The sequence below is a fragment of the Condylura cristata genome, unplaced genomic scaffold (genome assembly GCF_000260355.1).
Source record: "Condylura cristata isolate star-nosed mole 26May11 unplaced genomic scaffold, ConCri1.0 scaffold00007, whole genome shotgun sequence".
Taxonomy (NCBI): Eukaryota; Metazoa; Chordata; class Mammalia; order Eulipotyphla; family Talpidae; genus Condylura; species Condylura cristata.
Window position 1 is genome coordinate 42,072,623 of NW_004567108.1, and position 22,121 is coordinate 42,094,743.

A 22,121-nucleotide genomic window follows, 5' to 3' on the forward strand; every position below is an offset into this window, starting at 1 on the left:
ACCTGAAAGTACGAACTAGCAGCATTATCTAAGTTACCTTCTAAAAGAAAAGTGGTATCTTGTTCCCACATACATCACCAATTATGTATGTATTTATCAATGCTTTTGTGAATCAAAAATTATTTTTTGCTTCAATGGCAATTAAGCATTTCAACAAAAAGAATGAATAATGCCATTAGATATTTAGCTATTCATATGTCTGGAACTGAAAAACATTTCCTATCGCAAAGGCTTCCTTCTGATGTATGAAACAGGAAAGGTAAACTACATTTCCTGCATGCCCACAATTCCAAGGGTTTAAGTGCTCAAAGAAAATAGTTGTGTATGCTTCATTTTATGAGCATTCGCATCCTGAATTCCATAAAATAAGTCACACAACATTAAACAGCATTGTTTATTACCTGTTTTCTGTGTTACTTCAACAATTTAGGTATATACAAAAATTTGGAATGTTTTAAAAATGCTGATAAAAATATCACAAAGCTGCTAATGGGATTTTAAGAACAGCAAATTAATACCTAAACTTTTAATTCTGTCTATGGCATTGTGTTTAAAAGAATCTTCAAGTATATACACATCTTGTAGTCCGAGAGAGGTCAGAAAAATATTTACAAAATAAATATGTAGGGTATTTTGGAATTTCATGAATGATAAATGGATGACTTTAATTGGCATAAACTTTACTTGTATAAACAATTCTATGCCATATACATCTACTCTGTAGATGTATATTATTTTTAATGGCTTAAAATTTTAGGGTGGTCAATTAATTTTAGACACTAAAAATATTATTACTCTTCCATTCAAATTTTGGAAATTTATTATTATTGAAACAGTTCTAATTAAGAGTTCTTGTTATTTAACTTACATTTTCCATTATTTAGAAGGAAATGTGGTTGTTAGTTTAAGTGCAGAACTTTTTTGCTTTTAGTTTTATATCATGTATCATATTACTTTTCAGTAACAAATTTTCAACTTCTTAATTCAGAACACTGAAAATGTTTAAATTAGCTAAAGTAAAATGCTAGTGCATACAAGCCTTGCTTCAGGTGTCATATTGCATACAATATGAAGACAATTAAATGAAGGCTAAATCACTGACAAATCAGTTGTTTTCTGTGGCCTACTTCCTTTTCCAGAGTTATAGTGTGTGTATCTGGTTCAAGGTAAAATACCTGAAAATGTCATTAATAGTACTACTTTAGGTATCCCTTGTTAAATGCAGAATGTGACTGTGAAAAATTATTAAAGTCAATACAAGTCATGTAAATATCTTACAATGCCAAAATAAACTACAAATAAAGGTAACACCGAGGCTTGTCTTAAAGAAATTTGTCATTCTTTTTTTAGAGATTACAATACACATACAGTAAATGAATTTTATCAAAATACAGCACATTTCTTCTACTATATTCATAAAAATCAATTCCTATGTAAAGAGTACTGAAAATCAACTAAAATTAGTTAAAATTTACAAAGAGTTGTTAAAGGGTTTCAATCAATATTATTAAAACTATACAGTACAATAACCAATTCTTATCATCTTAAAAGAAGTGCAATATTTGAGTTCACATATTTTTTTGTTTAATATACTGCCTACTCTCACTAGCAATAAAGGAACAAGTCCAACTCACTTTTACAAAAATGCAGATTGCTGGTTTTGCTAATCCCATAAAAGTCTTAATTAAAACAAGATTTAAGAAGAAAGCGTTAACAGATTAAAATTTCAAAATTATTTTTCTTAGTAATTAAAAGAAAGGCTCCAGGCTAGCCTTCGCTGAAAACAGTTATTGGTCTTCTATGGCACTTTTATCTGGTTCAGTAACCATGCATTAGTTCATACATTGCATATTACTCAAATTTTATTTGGTTACACAGACATAACAAAAAGAAAATTAATGGTTTGGATAAGCAAAATTAATATAAATCTACCAAATATTGTTACACTAATGAGGAACAAAGGCAGTTGGTGCGCAAAACACCATTATATTTATACATTTAGAAACCCTTTAAAGACTCTGAAGTGTCGAGTTCACATTAATGTTATTTGTAGGAACAGCCCTTTATTTGAACACCGTTTACACACTGGTAGGTTTCAAGGACCCATCACTTTGCTCTATGTCTCTCCACAGCAATTCTCTATCATTGTGCCTGTTTCACAAACCTTTGGTTTCCTAGCTCCATGCGAACTGTTTCATTTTACTTAACCAAGGCAATGTGAGATCAAACAAAATTAAGAGGCTTTCCTGTATCTTTTCATATTTTGTGTTATACAACATAATCAGTAAAACTGGCGTTTTTGTTTTTTGTTTGCTGCTTAAAATAAAAATTACAAGTTAAGATTAGAATGGAGTACTAATTGCAAAACAGATTGCAAGTACACCATTTGCCAAAAAAAGGGAGGACTTCCACAGCACATAAAATGTATGGACATGAATCTACAGTAGAGTTAAAAACTTCCTGTCACTAAATAATTAAAAATCGAATCACGAGTAATAGCAAATGTACAGTCAATGGCTATGACAAGAACAGATCCTGTAGAACTCATAAAATACAATTATCTTTTTTTATTTCTTTAAAAAGACATTACATTTTTATTGCATTATTCTAGTAATAAAAGCACATTAACAGACAGCTGTGTATTCATTCTTTGCTTCTAGATTTTTATAGATTAACTGTTTTCACTTGGCCTTGGAAAGTGAACCCACCAGCACCACCTTCACCTACTCACTCATCAATTCAATATGCACATAGCAGAAGCCAACACTCCAAATCTCTTGCCCACATTAAAATAAAAATGTTGTTTTAGCGGAAAAACTTTAATACCTGTTGAATAAAAATAAGGGCATAAAAGCTGTGAGACAGATAGCTCTGCCATCAGTCTCTGGGCTACAATCAAGGCTAATTAGAGCCTTTTACAGATTTCAGTCTTGTGTATGAAATCCAAAAATAAACCTACAATCTATACAAAAACAACATATACTTGTTTTTGTAGCCTTGATTGCTATGCTTAAAAACCTAACAGGAAGTTTCATATGGTATGAATTCAACAGTCTCTCCTATATACTGTACAGTGGTTCTTTCCCTCTAACCACAAGTTCTGTTATTTCATTAATGTACAAATTTGAACATAATTTTTTGAGTTCTTTATATATAAAAATAGTCAAAATATTAATTTCCCCTGCAGTATCTTTCAATACGTCTTGCTGTCTTCCCCCTCTTTTTGTCCACAAAGCTTATGAGGAAACCTCTCGTACAATGATGAGTTCTACTGTGTTCTGGAAAGTTTTTAGCAAGGATACTGCTTGTCCATGTTCAATATTGATAAAACTGTAGCCATTAGCCTAAAAGAAAGAAAAATGCTTTTAACAAAGATATTTCATATTTGCATTTGTGCATTTAAATTTCTGCCACATAGTCCACAAATCTGACAAAAATAAATCATTTAAGCAGTTTAAAACAACAGAATCCTAGGCATTATACCCAACATTTTACAGAAATAAAATCTCTGAAAGTGGGATGCAGCAACCTCTATTTTGTCCACATTTATAGCACCCCAAATTGCTACACTAGTCTAAGAATATCAGCTATGATGTGTATGTTTGAAACAGAGGGCACCAAGTTGCAAGGGTAGCAGAGGGTGAAGCCGAGGCTTTCCATGCCTTGTAGCTATAGAACACTATTTAGATCAAAAGAATACTATGCTTCGAAATGCTCATAACACAGAAGATTCTTTCACCATCTCACTTCAGAGAAGAGAAAACCCAGACATGGAAAATATAGTATGTTAATAGTCCCCAAACTGAAACCATAAGTTCCAAATGGTTTAGCAAAATAAGAGTGTATTAAATAAAGTTGCATGAATGAGTGTATGTGGCAAGAAAGGAGGATGGGAAGAAAAGAGTAGGAAGTAGAGAGACAGATTTGTCTTTCTAAGACAGTGTTCATAGTAAGGTTAGGTAAAACGAATAACTCAAGAGAGAAAAGGAGGAAGCATGGGAAAATAAGGAGGTTCCCCAAACTTTGAAGTGTTCTCCATTTCCTGTATGACAGACTTCCTCTAAAAGGGGCATTCTGGGCCCTCCCTGGTGGCACAGCAGGTTAAAGCACAGCACTAAGAAGCTAAAGCCACTTCAGCATGAGTTCGATCCCCACCTGCCCTTGAGGTGATCCACATGGGGCAGCAGACCTCTCCTGACCCAGTTGCTGCTCCCTTCAGCAGTGTACTTCGTTGATCTGCCTGTTCTGCTCTCCACTCTGTCTCTGGTGACTCCTCTCACCTCCCCTGCACCTCTGTTCTGTATGCATACATAAATTTTTTTTTTAAAAAAGGGGGGGCATTCTAATTTCCTAAAAATGTTAAAGTAAATATGCCTGAATTTAACTAAAAAGGCTATAATACATCAAACACATCAGTATGATTTTCCAAGGTAGACAGTGGGAATAGTTTAAACTACAAAAGTACTAGAGGATAGTTTCTAAAAAGGCCAGTTTTCATTCACAAATATTTAAAGATAAACTTCATAAAATGATTATTTTCAAATCTGGCACTCAAATTTTTTTTTTTAAAGATTAATTTTTATTGATGCATACAGAACTAGGGTACAGGTCTGAGGTGTAGGAGCAGTGAGAGGATTCACCAGAGAGAGTGGGGAGCAGAACAGGCCGACTGACGAAGAACACTACTGAGGGGAGCAGCAGGCAGGTCAGGAAAAGTCTGCTGAGCCATGTGGATCACCTCCAGAGTGGGGATCGAACTCATGCTGAAGTGGCTTTAGCTTTTTAGTGCTGTGCTTTAACCTTCTGTGCCACCAGGGAAGGCCCATGGCACTTAATTTTTTCTCGATGAGGAGGCAGATATTAGAATATGCTTAATTTTTTCTCGATGAGGAGGCAGATATTAGAATATGAAAAATATTGAAAAAAAAAAGATAAATCTTGGTTACCTGAATAATTTTATCACCTGGTTGCAATAACTTTGATGCTGGTCCTTCAGGTTGTACCCTTGTTACAAATATACCCTTAAACAACCAAAAAAAAAAACAAAACGTAATTACTTAATGGAAAACAGTACATGTAAGCAACATAATACCAAAGAGAAAGCTTCTCTTTCACATTATGTAAACATTTGAATTGTGGTACTATTCTCTATGTCTTTTCTGAAAAGCACTTGACAAACCAAATGTTGTTTCTGTCACCAGTAACCGGACATGAATATACAGACCTCTGTTAAAGTGGAAATGTTAGCTGAATAAATGTGCAGAAAATTAAGATAACTTCATAATATTAACATTTAAATTTTTAGTGAACTTTATTCTCAATTATTTTGGTCACATAAGAAAACACCATTTAGAAAGAAATCATAAAGGTGTCATCAATCTATTCTTACATAAATATATTATATTTTTACTTATATATGAGGTATTAAATTAGAAGAGAAAAACTTTATGGGTATTTCAAAGATATATACACAAAACTCACATCATCATCAGGTCTGAATGGGTTTCCTCTACCCCCAACACCTCCTGATATGCTAAATCCAAGTTCTGGATCTTTTTCAATCCTCACTCGAATCTGAGTTAATATATGAAAATTAAATAAATAATTATTACTATCTCAGAAAAAAATACAGCATTAAGTTTTTAAAAATACTGTTAAATTCAAGCACACACAAAATAACTACATGTAAAATATTCCAGCAGATAAAGTGAAACTGTTAACACAGAATGTTAATTAGTTAGTGAGTTAAAGGCATAACTGGTATTATAAAGCAAAGCTCCTAACTTACTCTTTGTCTTATGATAGGCAACTGATTAATGCTGACCACACATCATATTTTTAAATATGGATTTTAATGACAATATACATACAAGACATGTATTTTTATTATCATTTTTTATTTGTTATGTATCTAAATCACACAGTATCTCTCCAATATTTTTATTATATTAACTCCTTGAATCTGTTTACATGCTCCCTGAAGTTGGTATTAATGATTCAATGGTAATTTTTTTATAACCAAGTTACAGAAAGGATGCAAGAATTAAAATTGTTACAAAATATTACCTTTTCCCCAGAGATTCACTCAAAATGATTTATTTATCCTCTACCTAAATTTCTAATGTTATTTCATCAATAGTATATTAGCAAAATATATGACTAGTAAATTTTAAAATCCTTTCAAGATTTGATTTTTAAAGTATTATGGAGTCCATAGACAAATTTCAAAACCTGTGTGTAAAGTAACAGTAAATCATAATATTCCACTCAAGTTTAATGGTCTTTGACTTATATTCTATTAAGTGTATCCATGAAGGAGGTTTGATTACTAGAGTATCAATGAGTTCTGGAAAAACTACCACCTTAGAAAGTAAGATCATGCCCCAAATACTAAATCCTGTACCAATTAATTAATCAGGACTGGCAGATAAAAGGAGGGAACATAGTCATGCCCAACATAACATGAAACCAAAATTCAAAACAAAACAATAAAATCTACATTAAAGTTCTATGGATTTATTGCTGATAATAACCTAAAGTTCATTAGTCTCATATTTCAAATATTCTTGATTATTCTTACCTCATGCCTTGCCAGTTCATGGCCTTGTCTAGGAGAACAATGGGGCTGTGTATATGGAGGCTGGTGGGCCACCTTCAGCATCAAGTAATCAATTAGTTGTTCTCTAGAGGGGTGCCTTGCCACAGCTGCCTGAGGAAGGGGGTGATGTATTTGACTATAATTTGCCTGAGGCCTGAGAGGCTGGGCCATCTGTCCATTACTCAAAGGCATCTAAGAAAAACATGAAGTGTCTTAAAATGACCAATCATAATGTGTTAACACAAAAATATGGACTTTATTAAAAGCATCAGTAACAATCTAAATCATACAATATAATGTCACCTACACTGTTTTTCCCTAATTTCATACTTCTAAAGGAAAAAAAAAAAAGCTATTGATAATCTCAAGTCTAAATCTATGTAAGTGCTTTTGTTGACAGATTCAGTCTTTAAAACTTTCAAATAAAAGTAAATCATATTTGTATTTTAACTTATTTGCTTCCCTGTTAGGAATAATCTCTTAAGAAACCAAATGTTAAAATGGTATTCATGCCATAATTTTAAAATTTAAGTAAGTTCATTCAATGGTATCTTTCCTCATCTTATACACACATTAAAATAAAATATGCATTTGCTGATGTTTTTCTTTAGAACAAAAGCAATTAATATTGTAGTAGAATTTTTTCCTATTCTGAGTTTATTTTTTACCTTTCTTTCTAGAATTAAGAAGCCTAAAACTGATTTATTCCCTGTATGGATTAGTGATTTTTAAACTTTCTAAATACAAATCCCATATAATGTTAATAACAAAAATTAAACCTTAACTTCTGTTTTACTTTTCACCAACTAAATAAAACACCAAATATTATTATTTTGTGGCTGCTAGACAACTGCTTTGCTTTAATGTTCTTATTTCTTAGGGATTGAATTTTAAGACTCAAAATCACCTTTGTAGTAATGTGATTAATAGCTTACTTCTCTCAGTGTGAAAACTCTATCTGAAAGATAAGAGTTTACATATCTGCATTACAAATATTTGGAGATCTTTCAGAAGAAATATTTAAGCAATTCAATCATTTAAAACTTCATTGTTGATTATTACCAAGAGGGTGGACTCAACTGGATGGAAATTACAGGAACAATTATGAGAGAAGTTTTTGGGTCCCATTTTCTAAAAAAATTATTCAAAAGCAAAAGTTTTGGAAAAATTCAGATAATCGTTAAATGTTCACTCATATAAACCTTCATGAAAGACGAAAAGTTTGGCTTTGGTGAGAAAGATTTTTATTTAAAAACTCGCTCATCATACTATTCAAAAGGCTATGGACATATATATGGGGGTGTCTCATGACAGGATACAAAGATGATATTACTCTATGTTATTAGAAGAGAATAAGAATGAGGTTACTGTATTACCCCTGTACCTTTTACCTGTTTTTTTTTTTTTAACTTATGAATTGGTTACTACTTAAGGAGTACTTAAATGGTTGTGTTATTTTATTACTTCTCTGTAAGTAGTACTTTCCTCCATATTTGTACTACTTGTCCCATATCTATCCCTTGGGTAGAATTTTCCAGTTAACAATTATTTCTGATCTATCTTTAAGGATCCCTAATACCTAGACACTTCACTGTGTCTCATAACGCTACATCAATGTTAAACACATACATGGAATACATTAAGCTACAATTAGCATATGGTTCAGAAAACTAAAAAGCATAAAATAAACTCAGTAACCTAAACCACAAAATAGATACTAACAAGAAAAAAACAAAACAAAACAAAAACTAACAGATTTAGTTTCAAGAAAAACAGAAGGTGAAAATAAAACAATTTATATGAACTTATGTGGTTGGGTCCCTACTCTCAAGAATAATTTTTTTTATAAAATAATAATTCTACTATATAATTCTACTTCTTAACTATATCTGATTCTACCAGTGGTGTAGAATTAGTTCTGAGAACGAACAGTAAAGAATTAGCTTTCTGCACTGATGACAGGAAAGTAACATCTAAAAGAGAGATGCTTCCTTTACAAAACCATATACAAGTTTTCAAGGTTAAAGTACTTTTAAGTGCCTAACATCTTCAAATGAAGAACTTAAGACAAGTCCATCTCAATGCCAAAATCCTCTGATTCAAATGATAAATAAATAATGGCACTACAGAAATCCAAAACCAGTAATAGTGATTCTGGTGTGGGGAAGAAAAAAATCACAGAATTGATGAAAAAGGAAATAAGATTTAAATGCTACTTATTTTTTAATTATTAAAAGGCTACTAATCAAAAGGAAGACATCATTTTAAAAGTATTTTCAGTGGTAAAATGTATGACTTTTAGTTTAAAATTATAAAATACAGTGAGCTCACAGATAATACTTTATTTCCTAACCACCTACTTTCATCAAGCTGTCTGGAGGAACATCTTTGTTACTAAGTGTAGCTGAAGAGTAGTTCTGCTGTCCTGAAATGAATATATCATCTTGACAAGGATCTCCTGGACAGGATGTCTGAGGATGCTTCAAATGAGGAAATAGAAAGTAAACAAATAATGATCTTTCAGATGTGAAACCGAAATGATGATGACACTTGAGAGGAGGTTAGGAAAATATAGTCAGTAATAGAAAAATGAAGAGCCAAATCATATGTTAACAATGTAACTGCCATCATCTTTAATACTTTTTATGATGGCTCTTAGTAAACTCATTGTGATAACCATTTCAAAATATATGTACATCAAATGACTATGATATGTAACCTAGACTAATACAATATTACATGTTAATTATATATATAAAAAAAAAAAACTGGGGAAATAGTACCTTTAAATGTGTCTGTACCATAGCCAAGGGTTTTTTCTTGTAATGTGTGAAAAGTATGGAACAATGTACACTGTTATTTCTTTATAATGCTTTTACTTATTCTGATATATAATGTTTAACATTTTATGCAATAAATTTAGTTATTAATCAAAATTAGGAGTACTAAATTTTAACAGCAACTAAAATACATCCTCATTGAATACTACAAACTTTTTTGTTTAGAAACAACCAACCAATTGCTACTTTTTTAACAGCACATTATCACCCAGGAACTTCTTTTTAGTGATGAGCAATACCAATACACTTAAAAATTGCTTTAGCTTAATGCTATCATACTAACATTAGCTTAATATTTCAAAAGTACTTGTTAGTAATATTTTAAACTTAGAGTTCATATTTTTATCACCAAACAGGTATCCTTATGTTATAATTTACCATATTCGTAACATTAGAAATAAATACACTCAACATCTTCTTATCTGAATATTCCTTATAAACATGCTGGGAAGAAAAATAGCTAATTTAGTTATAAACTGTATTTTAAATTTTAGTTTTAAATTAGCTATATTTTAGACAACACAAGAAAATGTAATAGGACTATTATTACTTTCAAACAGCAGGGCTAGTTATGTAGATATGCAAACAATACCATTATGTTGAAAATCACCTCAGCTCTACTTCACTGTGCTGTACCAGAGGATCCATATAAAAGTAAAGGTACATAATTTAATCTTAATCTGCACTAGACCTACCACATGCAGTTACTTACAAGTTCAAACCATGGCTTAGCAAATTTAAATGTGATTTGATCCAATTCTGTATATTTAGGCAATGAAACTTTATTTTCTCTCTTCCCTTTTTGAGATGAACATTCAGAATGCCTAATAAACAATTCTGCTCAGTTTGAAGTTAAAATTCTAGTCTGAATATAACTATGTTTATTTAGACTTGAATGTGCAAAAAATAATTACTGTACAAGAACCTTGAATAAATAATTATTTTAGAAGATTATAAAGATTATCCCTGAGCTAATCAAAGACTCCAGTCGTTACTCTGTGGCTTCAGCTGGAATGAGTGCCAGAAATGCAAAGTTTAACTGTCATTATTATCCTCTCTATTTCAAAATGATTGCTGCCACTTTAATACGGCATAGAAACCAAATGGTGGCAGATAACAGAAGGCAGAGCAAGGCAGGTATGGCATAGCCAGAACAAAGAGAATTTTAGGAGACTGCTCCTAGAACATAAAAAAGCTGAGCCAGGAGTACATTAAAAAGGGGATAGAGAGAGATGTGGAGAGGCTCAGAAAAAAGCAAAGTAAACAAAAATCAATGTGGAAATAAAACTACTGGGAAGGGTTAAAATAAGATTATGAAGGGAAAAAGGTCTTTCAAGGATGAAAGCAGAGGGGGAAGAGAAATGTTTGTTTAAACATCATGCTACATCAAGTTAGCTATAGAGAAAAACTTTAAAACAAGAGTTATGTTGTTCTTTTCCCTCTGCCTCTGCTATTCTTATTCCCTACTCTTAACTATCATTAAAAGAATAATCCTTTGCTCATCTCCACTGATGATTATGCAGAAATGTACTTAATAAAAGCTCTGGGTTTTGCTTTTTCACTGGTATTTATTATAGCTTCTCCAGCTTCACATTTAATCATATTCAGTGAATTATGATGAAACTTAGTTCCAGGCAGAATGTTATTTGCCAAGAGAAAGAGAACCTTGTCCTTCACTATAATCCATCTGAATATTATATATAGCACAGTCTCAAAACCTTGCATTAGGAAGAGCAAAGTTAATATTAATATTGAAATATTGCAAATGATGGTAATATTTACAAAGCGTCTCAACCGTTACTACTATTATCAAGAAACTTAGATATGAAGACCAAATCAGCTTTGCAGAAAGTTTTAGACCTAAGTTTAGATCTAAGCCATGGAGAAACTGGAAGGTAAACAGGTATCAAATCCACAGTAAAAATGTATTTTAAAAAAATGTTAATAAAAGTTGGGGATCCCCCCCCTGTTCTATGACTAAAAGTGCTGGTCTACTACAGGTACTCACTCGAAAAATGTGCCCACCAGAACCTCTTCCGTCTGCAACACTCAAGGCAAGACTGCCTTGGCTGCCATGCAGATCCCTAGAGCTGCCATAGTGAAAGCTGCTTACAGCAGTAAAATTGGAATTAAAGGACCTTGACAGCATGTTCTGAATAAAGAGGGGACAGATTTAACAGAGATTAGTGTAGCATGCAAAATTCACAAGACTTGTTATTACACAGAAGTATTTACAGGCAAACTAGTACCACTCAGAAATATCATGCAAGACTAAACTGTCAGTGCCACTAAAAGAAATTGGCACTATTTATCATACAACTGGCATGACAACACATACACATAAATAACATGTAAATACAACCATTCACATGTTTGAACACCAAAGAGGGTAGAAATATGTAACTGCTTTTATAATACTATTACTTCCTTAAGTCCTACCACATTTTATTTGAACTTTGTCAGAAAACGTGTGTGTGTGGTTATATTTGGAATACATGCTAATTTCTCTATGAACTTTAGCAATAATCAGTTATTTTTTAGTCACAATGAAGTTCTAGAGTCTGTTTCATTTTATGTTATTAATATTATTAAATAAAATGGATAATTTAAACAGAAATATAACACAAAATATATTTGCAATAAATAAGAACCTGGTTTTTGGACACTGCATTTCCTAAAAAAGTTATCTTCTACATTTAAAAATACGTCTTTTAGAAAACCTCACATAATATACAGTTCCACCCACTGTGGATGGTTGTATTGGCTTTTCTATAGCCCTGGAAATAGATGACAAGGGTCCCAGCCATTATTTTCATTAGTTATTCTTAGTATTAGGAGTTATAATTTGGCAGCAAATATGAATCATCTCTACTTCTGTATTTATTAACAGATCTCAACTAGTTCTTTTTTCCCTTCCACCTCTCTTTGCCTGTAGGATGTATTGTATGCAGCTATATACTTTGTGTTAATATATTAAAAATCGATAAATCTGTTCTTTTTTACACTGTTGGATACTTATAATCAAAACTTTTACTCTTTAAATAATTCAATCATATTAGAAAGTATCGTAACAGAAAAAATCTCAAACTAGAAAATCCGTATGCAAAACTTTTCCCATTACAGTAAATATATGTTACAGGTTACTTTTAGTAGTGGTTGCTTTTACTGCTTAAATTTTAAGAACCACCAATAAAATCTTCTCAGAGTAAGTTTATATGAATCCTTAATCATTAATTCTGTCCATTCAATAAAAAAATGCAGTCTGATCTAATTTCCTCATTTATTCCTACAGAAATACCATCACAAACATTTCTGTGCTATTTTGGGGAGTTTGTACCTTCTCTAGATAATGACGTTGTTTTCTAATAACACCAATATTAAATATGGCATTCCAGAATGAAAAGAGCCTATAAAATTAGTGTGCACATTATTAATTTGCAGATTCTAAAAAGTCATAACTAAAGAAAAATCTAAATCTAATAGGCCAGCTGTATACTTTCCCAAACTTTGTTCACAAAAACAGGATTTGACAGGCGCAAACCAGAGGTTCTGTAAACATTTGATTATAACGTAAAAGTTAAAAAACTTACACATACACACACACATAAGTACACAGTCACGTGTAATAGATGGCATTTTATCATACTAAGATTGTTTTTAATTCTGTGAGGATCTATGAACACAGATGAGGTTTTTATAAATATTCACTGACTAACAAGTGTAGTTTTGAATTCAGGCTTGTGCACAGTAAGGTTGCCATCTTCTCACAATGTATCAATACATTGTGCAGAACCCAATTAATAGGTAGGCCCATGTCCCTGGCACTACTTATATGTTAATTACTGTAGAAACAAAGGAACACAGAAGTTAGTATGTAGTTGAGAGGGTAAGGAGTGCTTAATGTATTTTTTTTAAAGATTCATTTACTTATGCATATAAGAACTTGGGTACAGGCCAAGGTGCAGGGGATGAGAGCATTCACGAGAAACAAAGTGGGAAGTGGAACAGGCAGATCCACTGAAGTACACTGCTGGGGAGCAGTGGCCCAGATAGGAGAGGTCCGGAGCAGACAGGCTATGTCAGCTCCCTGGCTGGGGATCAAATTCATGCAATAATGGCTGGCTAGCTAGCACTGAGACTTAACCCCTGCACCATCAAGGAGGTCCCAAAGTATCAATTTTTGATTGGGTACTTTTCTCAAAGATACTGTGCTATATAGGCATTGTGAGACCCCATGGAAAACTTAAAATGCCAGCAGAAGTATGTCTGAGGAAAAGAGAAGATACAGAGTATCAAATAGAGATTTTCCACCATCCTCTACAATTTTGACCAACATGTCTTCAAGCTTAGTGTCTAAGTCATTAAAGCTGTTATTAGTAAAATAAGTAATTAGCGGTGTTTATGAAGCACTTTCAATATGCTTATGATGTCCATATATTCTGATTCTCACATCTAATAGAGCATTAATCCATACAAGATAGCAATTTTGATAAATAACATTTCCAAAAACTTCTAGAAGCATATTTGATGTTTTTAAAATGTTTCAAATATGTAAGAAAGCATCTATTTAAATAACAGTGGGCACTAAGAGAAATAAAATTAAAATACACATGGTCAATTTTTCAACTTACAGATTATACATCAGCATCAAAAATATTGAAAAAAAAATTTTAAGAGGATTTTTGACCTATTTATTCATATAAGCACTGAGATACAAACCCCACTGGTGATGCAATGGGTCAAAGCACAGAAGTAAGAAGCTATCTTCAGCCACAGCAGCACAAGTTTGATCCCCAGCCAGAGGGATGCCCCACATGGCATGACAGATCTCTCCTGTCCCACCTGCTGCTCCCCTCAACAGTGTATTTCAGTACATCTGCCAGTTTGGTTTCCCACTCTGCCTCTGGTGAATCCTCTTGCACCCTGCACCTCTGGCCTGTACCCCAGTTCTTACATGCATAAATAAATTAATCTTAAAAAAGAAAAAAAAAAAGAACTGGGATGTAGGTCAGAGGTGCAGCAGGATGAGAAGATTCACCAGAGGCAGAGAGGGGAGCAGAACAGACAGATCTAATGAAATGTACTGAAATATACAACAGGTTGAGACAGAAGAGGTCTGATTATGCCATGTGGGTCAGCTCCTGGCCAGAGATCTAACTCATACAATAGTAGCTGATAATAACCTGACAGACAGCACTGAGACTTTAACTCCTATGGTACCAGGGAGGCCCTTATTCAATTACTTTAAATGAATGAAATGATTCTCATTAAGAAGATGGTAGTACAATAACTGAGACAAATAAAAAGAAACATGTAACATTATTTGTGGGGATTACCTTCAAACTTGGAAGATTTTTAAAAATCACAAATGGTCAAAATTAACCTTTGAAATCCTTCAACATATACCCTAAATATAGGATTACTTATAGATGCCACATAGTCAAGTTTGAGACGCACTGATCTAAATTAAAGGAAAACAAAGCTAAAATTTATACATACAAATTTTGGGACATTCATACAACTCTGTCTTTAAAGTGTTAACCAGCAGCTAATGGCAGGGAAAAGGGGGAAAAGATATTTGAGAAGTCTTCAAGTGTGTACGTGTCATGGAATCCTATTTTTGGAAAACATACATACACAACAACATTAACAATATTACCTAAAATAATGTATTTTACGTTATCTCTTGAGAAACTTTGTTCTTACAATATCTACAGTTACTAGGAAAACCCACTCACTCTCATGATTTTCTACCTTAAATTTGCATTACTAATCCTAATTTCACATTGTGATCTCAGCCACTTGCACCACAGTCATCACATCAAATTCATTATGTACCAAACTAAGTTATTCTGCCAATTCTCCACTGTACCCTATTGCTTTAACTACTCTTTTCTACTATAGGTTTACTTTTGATTTAATGTTCATAATCACAATATATCCAACCAAATACATTGGCTTTTCTTGGATCCTCTCTCTTATCCAACTCCTAACACTAAATAATTTTCCTAAAATCCCTTTCATCAGTTTCCTCCTGAATACTTTTGCCAGATAGAAATTCTGACATGCCTTCTAACTATCAATCCTCTGTTCAGGTAACAAAAGTTACCTCAGTATTTATTGCACCAAAACAAAACTCCATTGCACAGCTTTTAAAATAGTTCCTTCTTTCCTCCACATAACATGTATAGTAACTTGAACAAATTACTTCTATGCCTAGTTTCTTGAATGTAACAAAATCTCTCGTACAACTTTTGTGAAAACTTGAGAAATGTTCATATAGTGAAAGTTCCTGGTACTTTCCAGCACTCAATACACTGAGCTATTATTATTACTACTTTCACTATCCATAAACTAGCCAAATTTTCTCAAAATAAACCCCAAATCCAACCAGGTTGAAGCTCTTATCTATTCTTATTCCCATCCCTCCTATTTTAATTTATCAAAATCTTGGGAGTAGTTCAACAAAAAGTCTTTTAAATAACCCCATCTTATCTAATTATACTTATATTTACCATTGGTGTTTAATCTTTCAAAATGAAAACACTCTAGATAAATGTAAAAAGTCCCCAAATCTCATCATTTAGGTGATCATCTAAATTTCATGATATAAACTAAAACTTTTTCCAAAATAAGAAAAAGTTTTTTTTTAAACAACAGATAACTCGTAATAAAGCCGTGACATTTTATTAGTATTTTTCCTGTCAGATAAGTAAAAGTATTATTCAATATAAAGTATGTGTTTAAAAAAAGAGGTTTCATAAGCTAAACAACATACACATAATACCTTCATTTTCTGAAAAGGGTTTTTTTTTCCATTTAATATAAGAAATTCTTTTGTAATTAGAAACTAGGAATTATTTCTTTAAGTTATATAATAAGTACTTCTGTAAGAGCTTTATATGTATTTTTTTTAAAGATTTATTTATTTATTCATACAGAAGTGGGGTACAGGCCAGAGATGTGGAGGGTGAGAGGATTCATCAGAGACAGAGTGAGAAGCAGAACAGGCAGATCGATGAAGTACACTGCTGAGGGGAGCAGCAGGCGGGTCAGGAGAGGTCTGCCGCGCCATGTGGTCACCTCTGGGGCAGGCAGGGATCAAACTCATGCGGAAGTGGCTTTAGCTTCTTAATGTTGTGCTTTAACCCGCTGCGCCACCAGGGAGGGCCTATATGTATTTTTTAAATTTTTAAAGCAATTCTAGAGTAGTTTCCTTATTGCTCCTATTTTATGGATGAATAACTTGAGGTAAGGGGAATCTAAGTTACCTGGCCAATAGTTAACTAAAAAGCAAAGCTAGGATTCTGAACAATTTAGATAGTCTGTCAAAATGCTGTAAGATAGTCACTAAAATTTACATTACTTAAAAAGAGGTAACATGTATGTATTTTCTGATAACTGTTTTCAAATGATTTCTCAAATATCTTTTGAATCCATTTTGTGCTAATACATGTTTCATGTAAAATTAGGTAAGCCAATCTCACATATGAATACTCAAGACATGGAAGAACTAACAGAAGAGTTTCTAAAAGATAGGAAGAATAATTTCCTTGAAGGAAAACAGCAGAGCTAAGGTAACAGAAGCATATACTTTGGTTTATTTGGAAATATTTCCCAACCAATAAGCTGAAAACACAGCACAGTACATTTGTTAGTCAGTCTACTACATGAGAATGGTTCATGCCCTCGCAAGTAAATCATGAGAAACAGCACTCTTCTGAATCTCCAATAATTATCTATACCTGGAAATTGGAGATGTCTGTCAGTGACAGTTTTGTGCTCAGATCTAGTTGGCTCTGTGTCCTCACACTATTTCTCTTAGTAAACTAATTTTCACCTCTATATTAACAGTGGGTACAAATGGGAAATCATATTGCACTCTCAAAGCAACTGTATGTCAAACTTCTAATTATAAAAAGTAGAGAGGCACAATGAACCACGAGGTGGCCACTACCTGATTCCCATTTATTATATCCACGGACATCTGTCAGATAGAAAGGAACAGAGAACAGCCATTTGAGATGTTAACTACAGAATATAATAACAAATTCATCTCCTTCCAATCTGCTATTCAGTACTAGTAATAGTGAATGGCATTCTCAATAACCAGTTGTTCAAGTACCAGTTTCTCCAGGTGAATCTCTAATAACTAATTAAAGGAATATTCCAATCAGAAGTAAACTTATAAAAAGTCTATTTCAGAACTGCCTTTTGAATTCCTTTCTCAGCCTTTTTAAAAATTTACTCATACATACAGAACTGGGGCACAGGTCAAATGTGTTGGCAGTTGAAGGGGACTGGGTCTATGAGAGAGTCAAAATGGAGAGCTTAACAGGAGGATTGACTGAAATATACTGCTAAGGGAAGCAGCGGATAAGACAGAAGTCTGTTGCTCCATGTGGGTTACCTCCCTGGATGGTGATCAAAATATTGCTGCAGTGGCTGCAGAGAGCTTCATAGTGCTGCACTTTAACCCCTTGCACCAGCAGGGGTTTCTTAGTCTTAATTCCACTAATCCATTTTTTGTTTTGTATGTTTTCTGGACCACTAGATAGCTTCCTAACTCAACTTAATTATAGCCTTTTCCTTCTCAAACCCAGCTCCACATCATCACTTGAGTTTATAAAGCAGTTAACTTACTCTTTGATTTAAAAATTTCCAAATTTTTCAGAAAAAGTACAGAAGCTTAAACAGTCTGACAGTATGTAGATTTAAGGCTGAACAAAATGCACATATAAGAATGATTTTGTCTAATGGCCATAGATGCTCAATTTAAAGAGAAAAGCATAGAATGAAACAACAGGCAAATATGATACTAATCATATTTGAAGAATTTCTAAAAAAACTTGATAACAATTTTTTTTTAAAATAATGACTAAGGTTGTATATACTTAGCTATTTAAAAAAAAAAACATGTATTTAAAAACAAGTAAGACTATTGGATAAAATCAACTAAGTGGCTGAACTAAACCATAAAGAAAGAATGCTTTATTCATCCAGACAACAAAACTGTGGCATTATCTAAGTTTTACAAAATAATTTTTAAGAATTTTAACTCCTTTAAAAAAAATCTACTCATAAAGTTATAAACTGATCATTAAGGCAAGTTTTATACCAACTATTTTCAAACTACATGAGAACCATACACACCTGAATTCAAATAGGTCAAAGTGAAGTTCAGATAAATCAAAAGCAAATGTCATGCCAGAAGCCATCTGTGTCAGTGACAATGTTAGTCATAACATGGACTAGGAAAAATACCTTATATGAAATGTGTACAGTACATTCCTTGTTATTCTGTTAACTACACAGCAAATTGCTACTTTCTTATATACATATAATCAACAATTACTAATAGACAAGAACAGAAAATACTAAACAGCGAAACTCATGTATAAAATACATGTATTACTTATGTAAGTGCAGCACAGTCTAAAAGAGATTCACACATAACCATATAATAGTGAATTTAAGTATATTAGAAAAATACCAGGGAGTAAGAGAAAGATAAAGAGCTTGTTTTACCATCTCAGTTGAGTTTAAGTCTTAGCTAAGTCTAACTTTAAGACTCTATTTTCAGTACCAAGGACAAACTCTTAGAATATAAGGTATTTTCAGTAATTCAGAGTATTTTGCTTTATTGCATAGAGAGTTAACAAAGAATACTGGGCCCTCCCTGGTGCCACAATGGTTTAGTTAAAGCACAGCACTATGAAGATAGCTGCAGTCTTTTTTCAGCAAGAGATAGATCCCTAACCAGGGAGGTGACTCACTTGGCATGGCAGACCTCTCCTAATCACCTGTTGCTCCCATCAGCAGGATACTTCATTAATCTGCCTGTTCTGCTCCCCATTCTGTCTGGTGAATCTTCTCACTGACCCTGCACCTCTGGCCTGTAACCCAATTCTGTATGCTATATAAATCTTTAAAAACAAAAACAAAGAACAGCAAATACTTTTAAGGCAAGTAAGTCCATAAACAGGAGAAAGAAAAGTTAATTACCTTTTCTAATTTTTTGGCCTCAATGTGTCGTAGTACTTGTTCTCGCCAATCATGAGGAACCTTACTTCTTCCTGGAGGATCTAATAAAGAATGCTCAGAACCAACCCTTGCGTTTGGTCTTTTTGATGGACTAGTCCTTGAATAATTGAAATCACTAACTGACATAGTTCTCTCTGGGATTTCACTAACAGAGGGTCGAGCACTTTGAGGCCGTGATGTATTTGGACCATCTATGCTGTATGTACGTGCAGAAAGAGGTCTCTGTGATCCTGACATCACTGGAGGAGTTCTTCCTACTGAATGCAACTCTCTGTATGATAAATAATCTCCGTCAGGAATTTGGGCCCGCCTAGAGGGACCTGGCTCAGCAAGATTTACAGAAGCTGTAGAGGACACACTACTTTGTCGCTGAATTGTAGTACGAGTTGCTCCTGGAACAAGTCGATCATTTGGTGAAATGGCCCACATTTCCCCATGTCGTCCTGGGCCAAGTCTCTGATGTAAATGGTATCCAGCATTAGCTCTAACATTGTTATGATTAGAAAAATTCATATTGGCAGAATGTTTAGTGTAACAGTGATTTTCTGTGCTTTCTGATCTAGGTAGGCGCTGAGGGGGGAAACTGACATGATCTGACTGGGGATTTTGTTTGGTGTGCCACAAAGTGTCCTTGACAGCCCCACTGCTACTATACTGGATATTATATTGTGGAGGACCATATATTTGAGGTGCAGATTGTGGGCCACTTACTATGGGACCTCTTGTTATGTTTGGATCTTCAGGATTATGATTTGAATCAAACTTGAAAATTGCTGTTGTACCTGACAGTAAATCAGAAGACGAAGAAGAACCAGTAAATACTTGCAATGGTTGATCATACAAAAGTGTAGCAGACTTGCTCCTGACTATATTTTTTCCATCAACAGTAGCTGTTACTTTAACTGTTGCAGTTGGTTGCTGAGGCCCATCATCACCAAGAATGTCATAGATTTTTAATCCTCCAGACTCCATATTAGTTATACTATGAGATTTCACAACAGATCCAACTGGCCCACTTCTGTGAGGGGAAAGATCTTCAGTGCTTTTGGAAATACTCAGATCAACAGAAGAATCAACGTCAAGTGGTTCAGTCCTCCTAGGAGACTGTGGTATTTCCACAGGATGTCCATTTACTTTATTTATGCATTCCAGATTAGAATATTTATTTCCATTTTCCAAATGTTGAGCTTCTCCTTTAGTATTAATGCTTAAAAAGCCTGTTCCAAGCATTACATCTTGTGTCTTTGACCTTTCCACTATCTCTGGTTGAAATGTATCATTAATTACAAGTTTATTAAGATTCATATTAATGTGGTCTAATTTGTGACAGTCACTAGATGAGGTTGTTGAATCAATTTCTTTCTCAATTAGAACTAATCGCTCTTCAATATTCAAATCATATTCAGGTAACTTAAAATCTTTTTTATCATGAGCCTTAATTTTTTCTTCTGTTGAATCATTTAAAGTATCTCCATTTTGTAAAAGGCTGTTAAAATTTTCATCTTCTTGCCTAAAAAAAAATATACCTTTGTCAAAAACATCATAAAGCCCAGTTTTCTGAATAGCAAGAAATCTTAGTAATTCATCAGTTAATGTGCAGTTATACAGTTAAATTAGTTGATGGAAATTACAGGTGAATAGCATTTGTTATCAAATATGTAATAAAAATTTCTATCCATCAAATAAATTAAGTGAAGACAAGACATACTAAATTTTTATATATTAATTTCCATCATTATCAATCTACTTTGCCTCTACATACTTAAAAGAGGGTTAAACACAGAAGAATAACAGACTCAATTCCTCTTCTACTTACTGCCATCTTTTCACAAATGTACCAAAACATAAAATGCTTGAAAAACATATGGAAAGAAGCCAATAACTTGAGTGAAGAACACAAATTCTTAAACATAATTTTGAAACTTTTTATAAATCACAGCAAAAAACATTAGCTTGGAGGTTCCTCAAACTGCTACACATGGAGCTTCCATATAACCCAGCAATTCCACTCTTAGGTATCTACCCAAAAGACACAAAAACGCTGATTCAAAAAGATACCTGCACCCCCCCACCCCATCTTTATTGCTGCTTTACTTACAATTGGAAAGACACGGAAACAGCCCAAATGCCCAAAAGTGGATAACTGGTAACTGGATTAAAAAGATGTGGTACATATACACAATAGAATATTACTCAGCAATCAAAAAAAATAAACACATGCCTTTTGCAGCAACATGGATGGAGCTGGAAAAGATCATGCTTAGTGAAATAAGCCAGAAAGAAAAGGAAAAAAACTGGATGGTTTCTCTCATAGCAGAAATATAAGGGACCAGGCAAGAAAATAATAGTAATAATGAACAGCTATATACCAGAGACATTTTATGGGGGTAGAATGGGGAATGGGATCAAATACAGTGGAGGGGAGGGAAATGCACTGGACTATGGTGATGGCACATGGGTGATATGGTGATGGGAAGCCCAAAGGGATTACAACTGAGATGGAAAAATGCACAACATGATGTAAAAATAAACTATTATATTATTTCAAAAAAAATTAGCTAAGGAGTTAATATTAAATTGAAACATAAAGCTAAGGAATTGTAGACAACAAAGAACTAAACAAATACGTAAAATTCTAA

General features: G+C 33.3%; 1 protein-coding gene across 5 annotated transcripts in view; it reads right to left on the reverse strand.

Annotated features, from left to right (window-relative positions):
- Positions 1 to 393: 393 nt before the first annotated feature.
- The window catches only part of ERBB2IP (erbb2 interacting protein), a 106,600-nt gene continuing 84,872 nt past the window's right edge, over positions 394 to 22,121 (reverse strand). The window contains exons 21-27 of one of the 5 annotated variants that reach the window (XM_004678248.2): positions 19,444 to 20,992; positions 11,447 to 11,590; positions 8,959 to 9,078; positions 6,581 to 6,790; positions 5,482 to 5,574; positions 4,947 to 5,021; positions 394 to 3,344 (exon numbers count right to left, since the gene is read on the reverse strand). In XM_004678248.2, coding sequence (XP_004678305.2) covers positions 3,237 to 3,344; positions 4,947 to 5,021; positions 5,482 to 5,574; positions 6,581 to 6,790; positions 8,959 to 9,078; positions 11,447 to 11,590; positions 19,444 to 20,992 — 2,299 coding nt within the window. In that variant the 3' untranslated portion in view covers positions 394 to 3,236. The remainder of the gene's footprint in view (positions 3,345 to 4,946; positions 5,022 to 5,481; positions 5,575 to 6,580; positions 6,791 to 8,958; positions 9,079 to 11,446; positions 11,591 to 19,443; positions 20,993 to 22,121) is intronic. The other 4 variants (XM_012721904.1, XM_012721905.1, XM_004678250.2 and 1 more) reach the window with 4 other exon arrangements.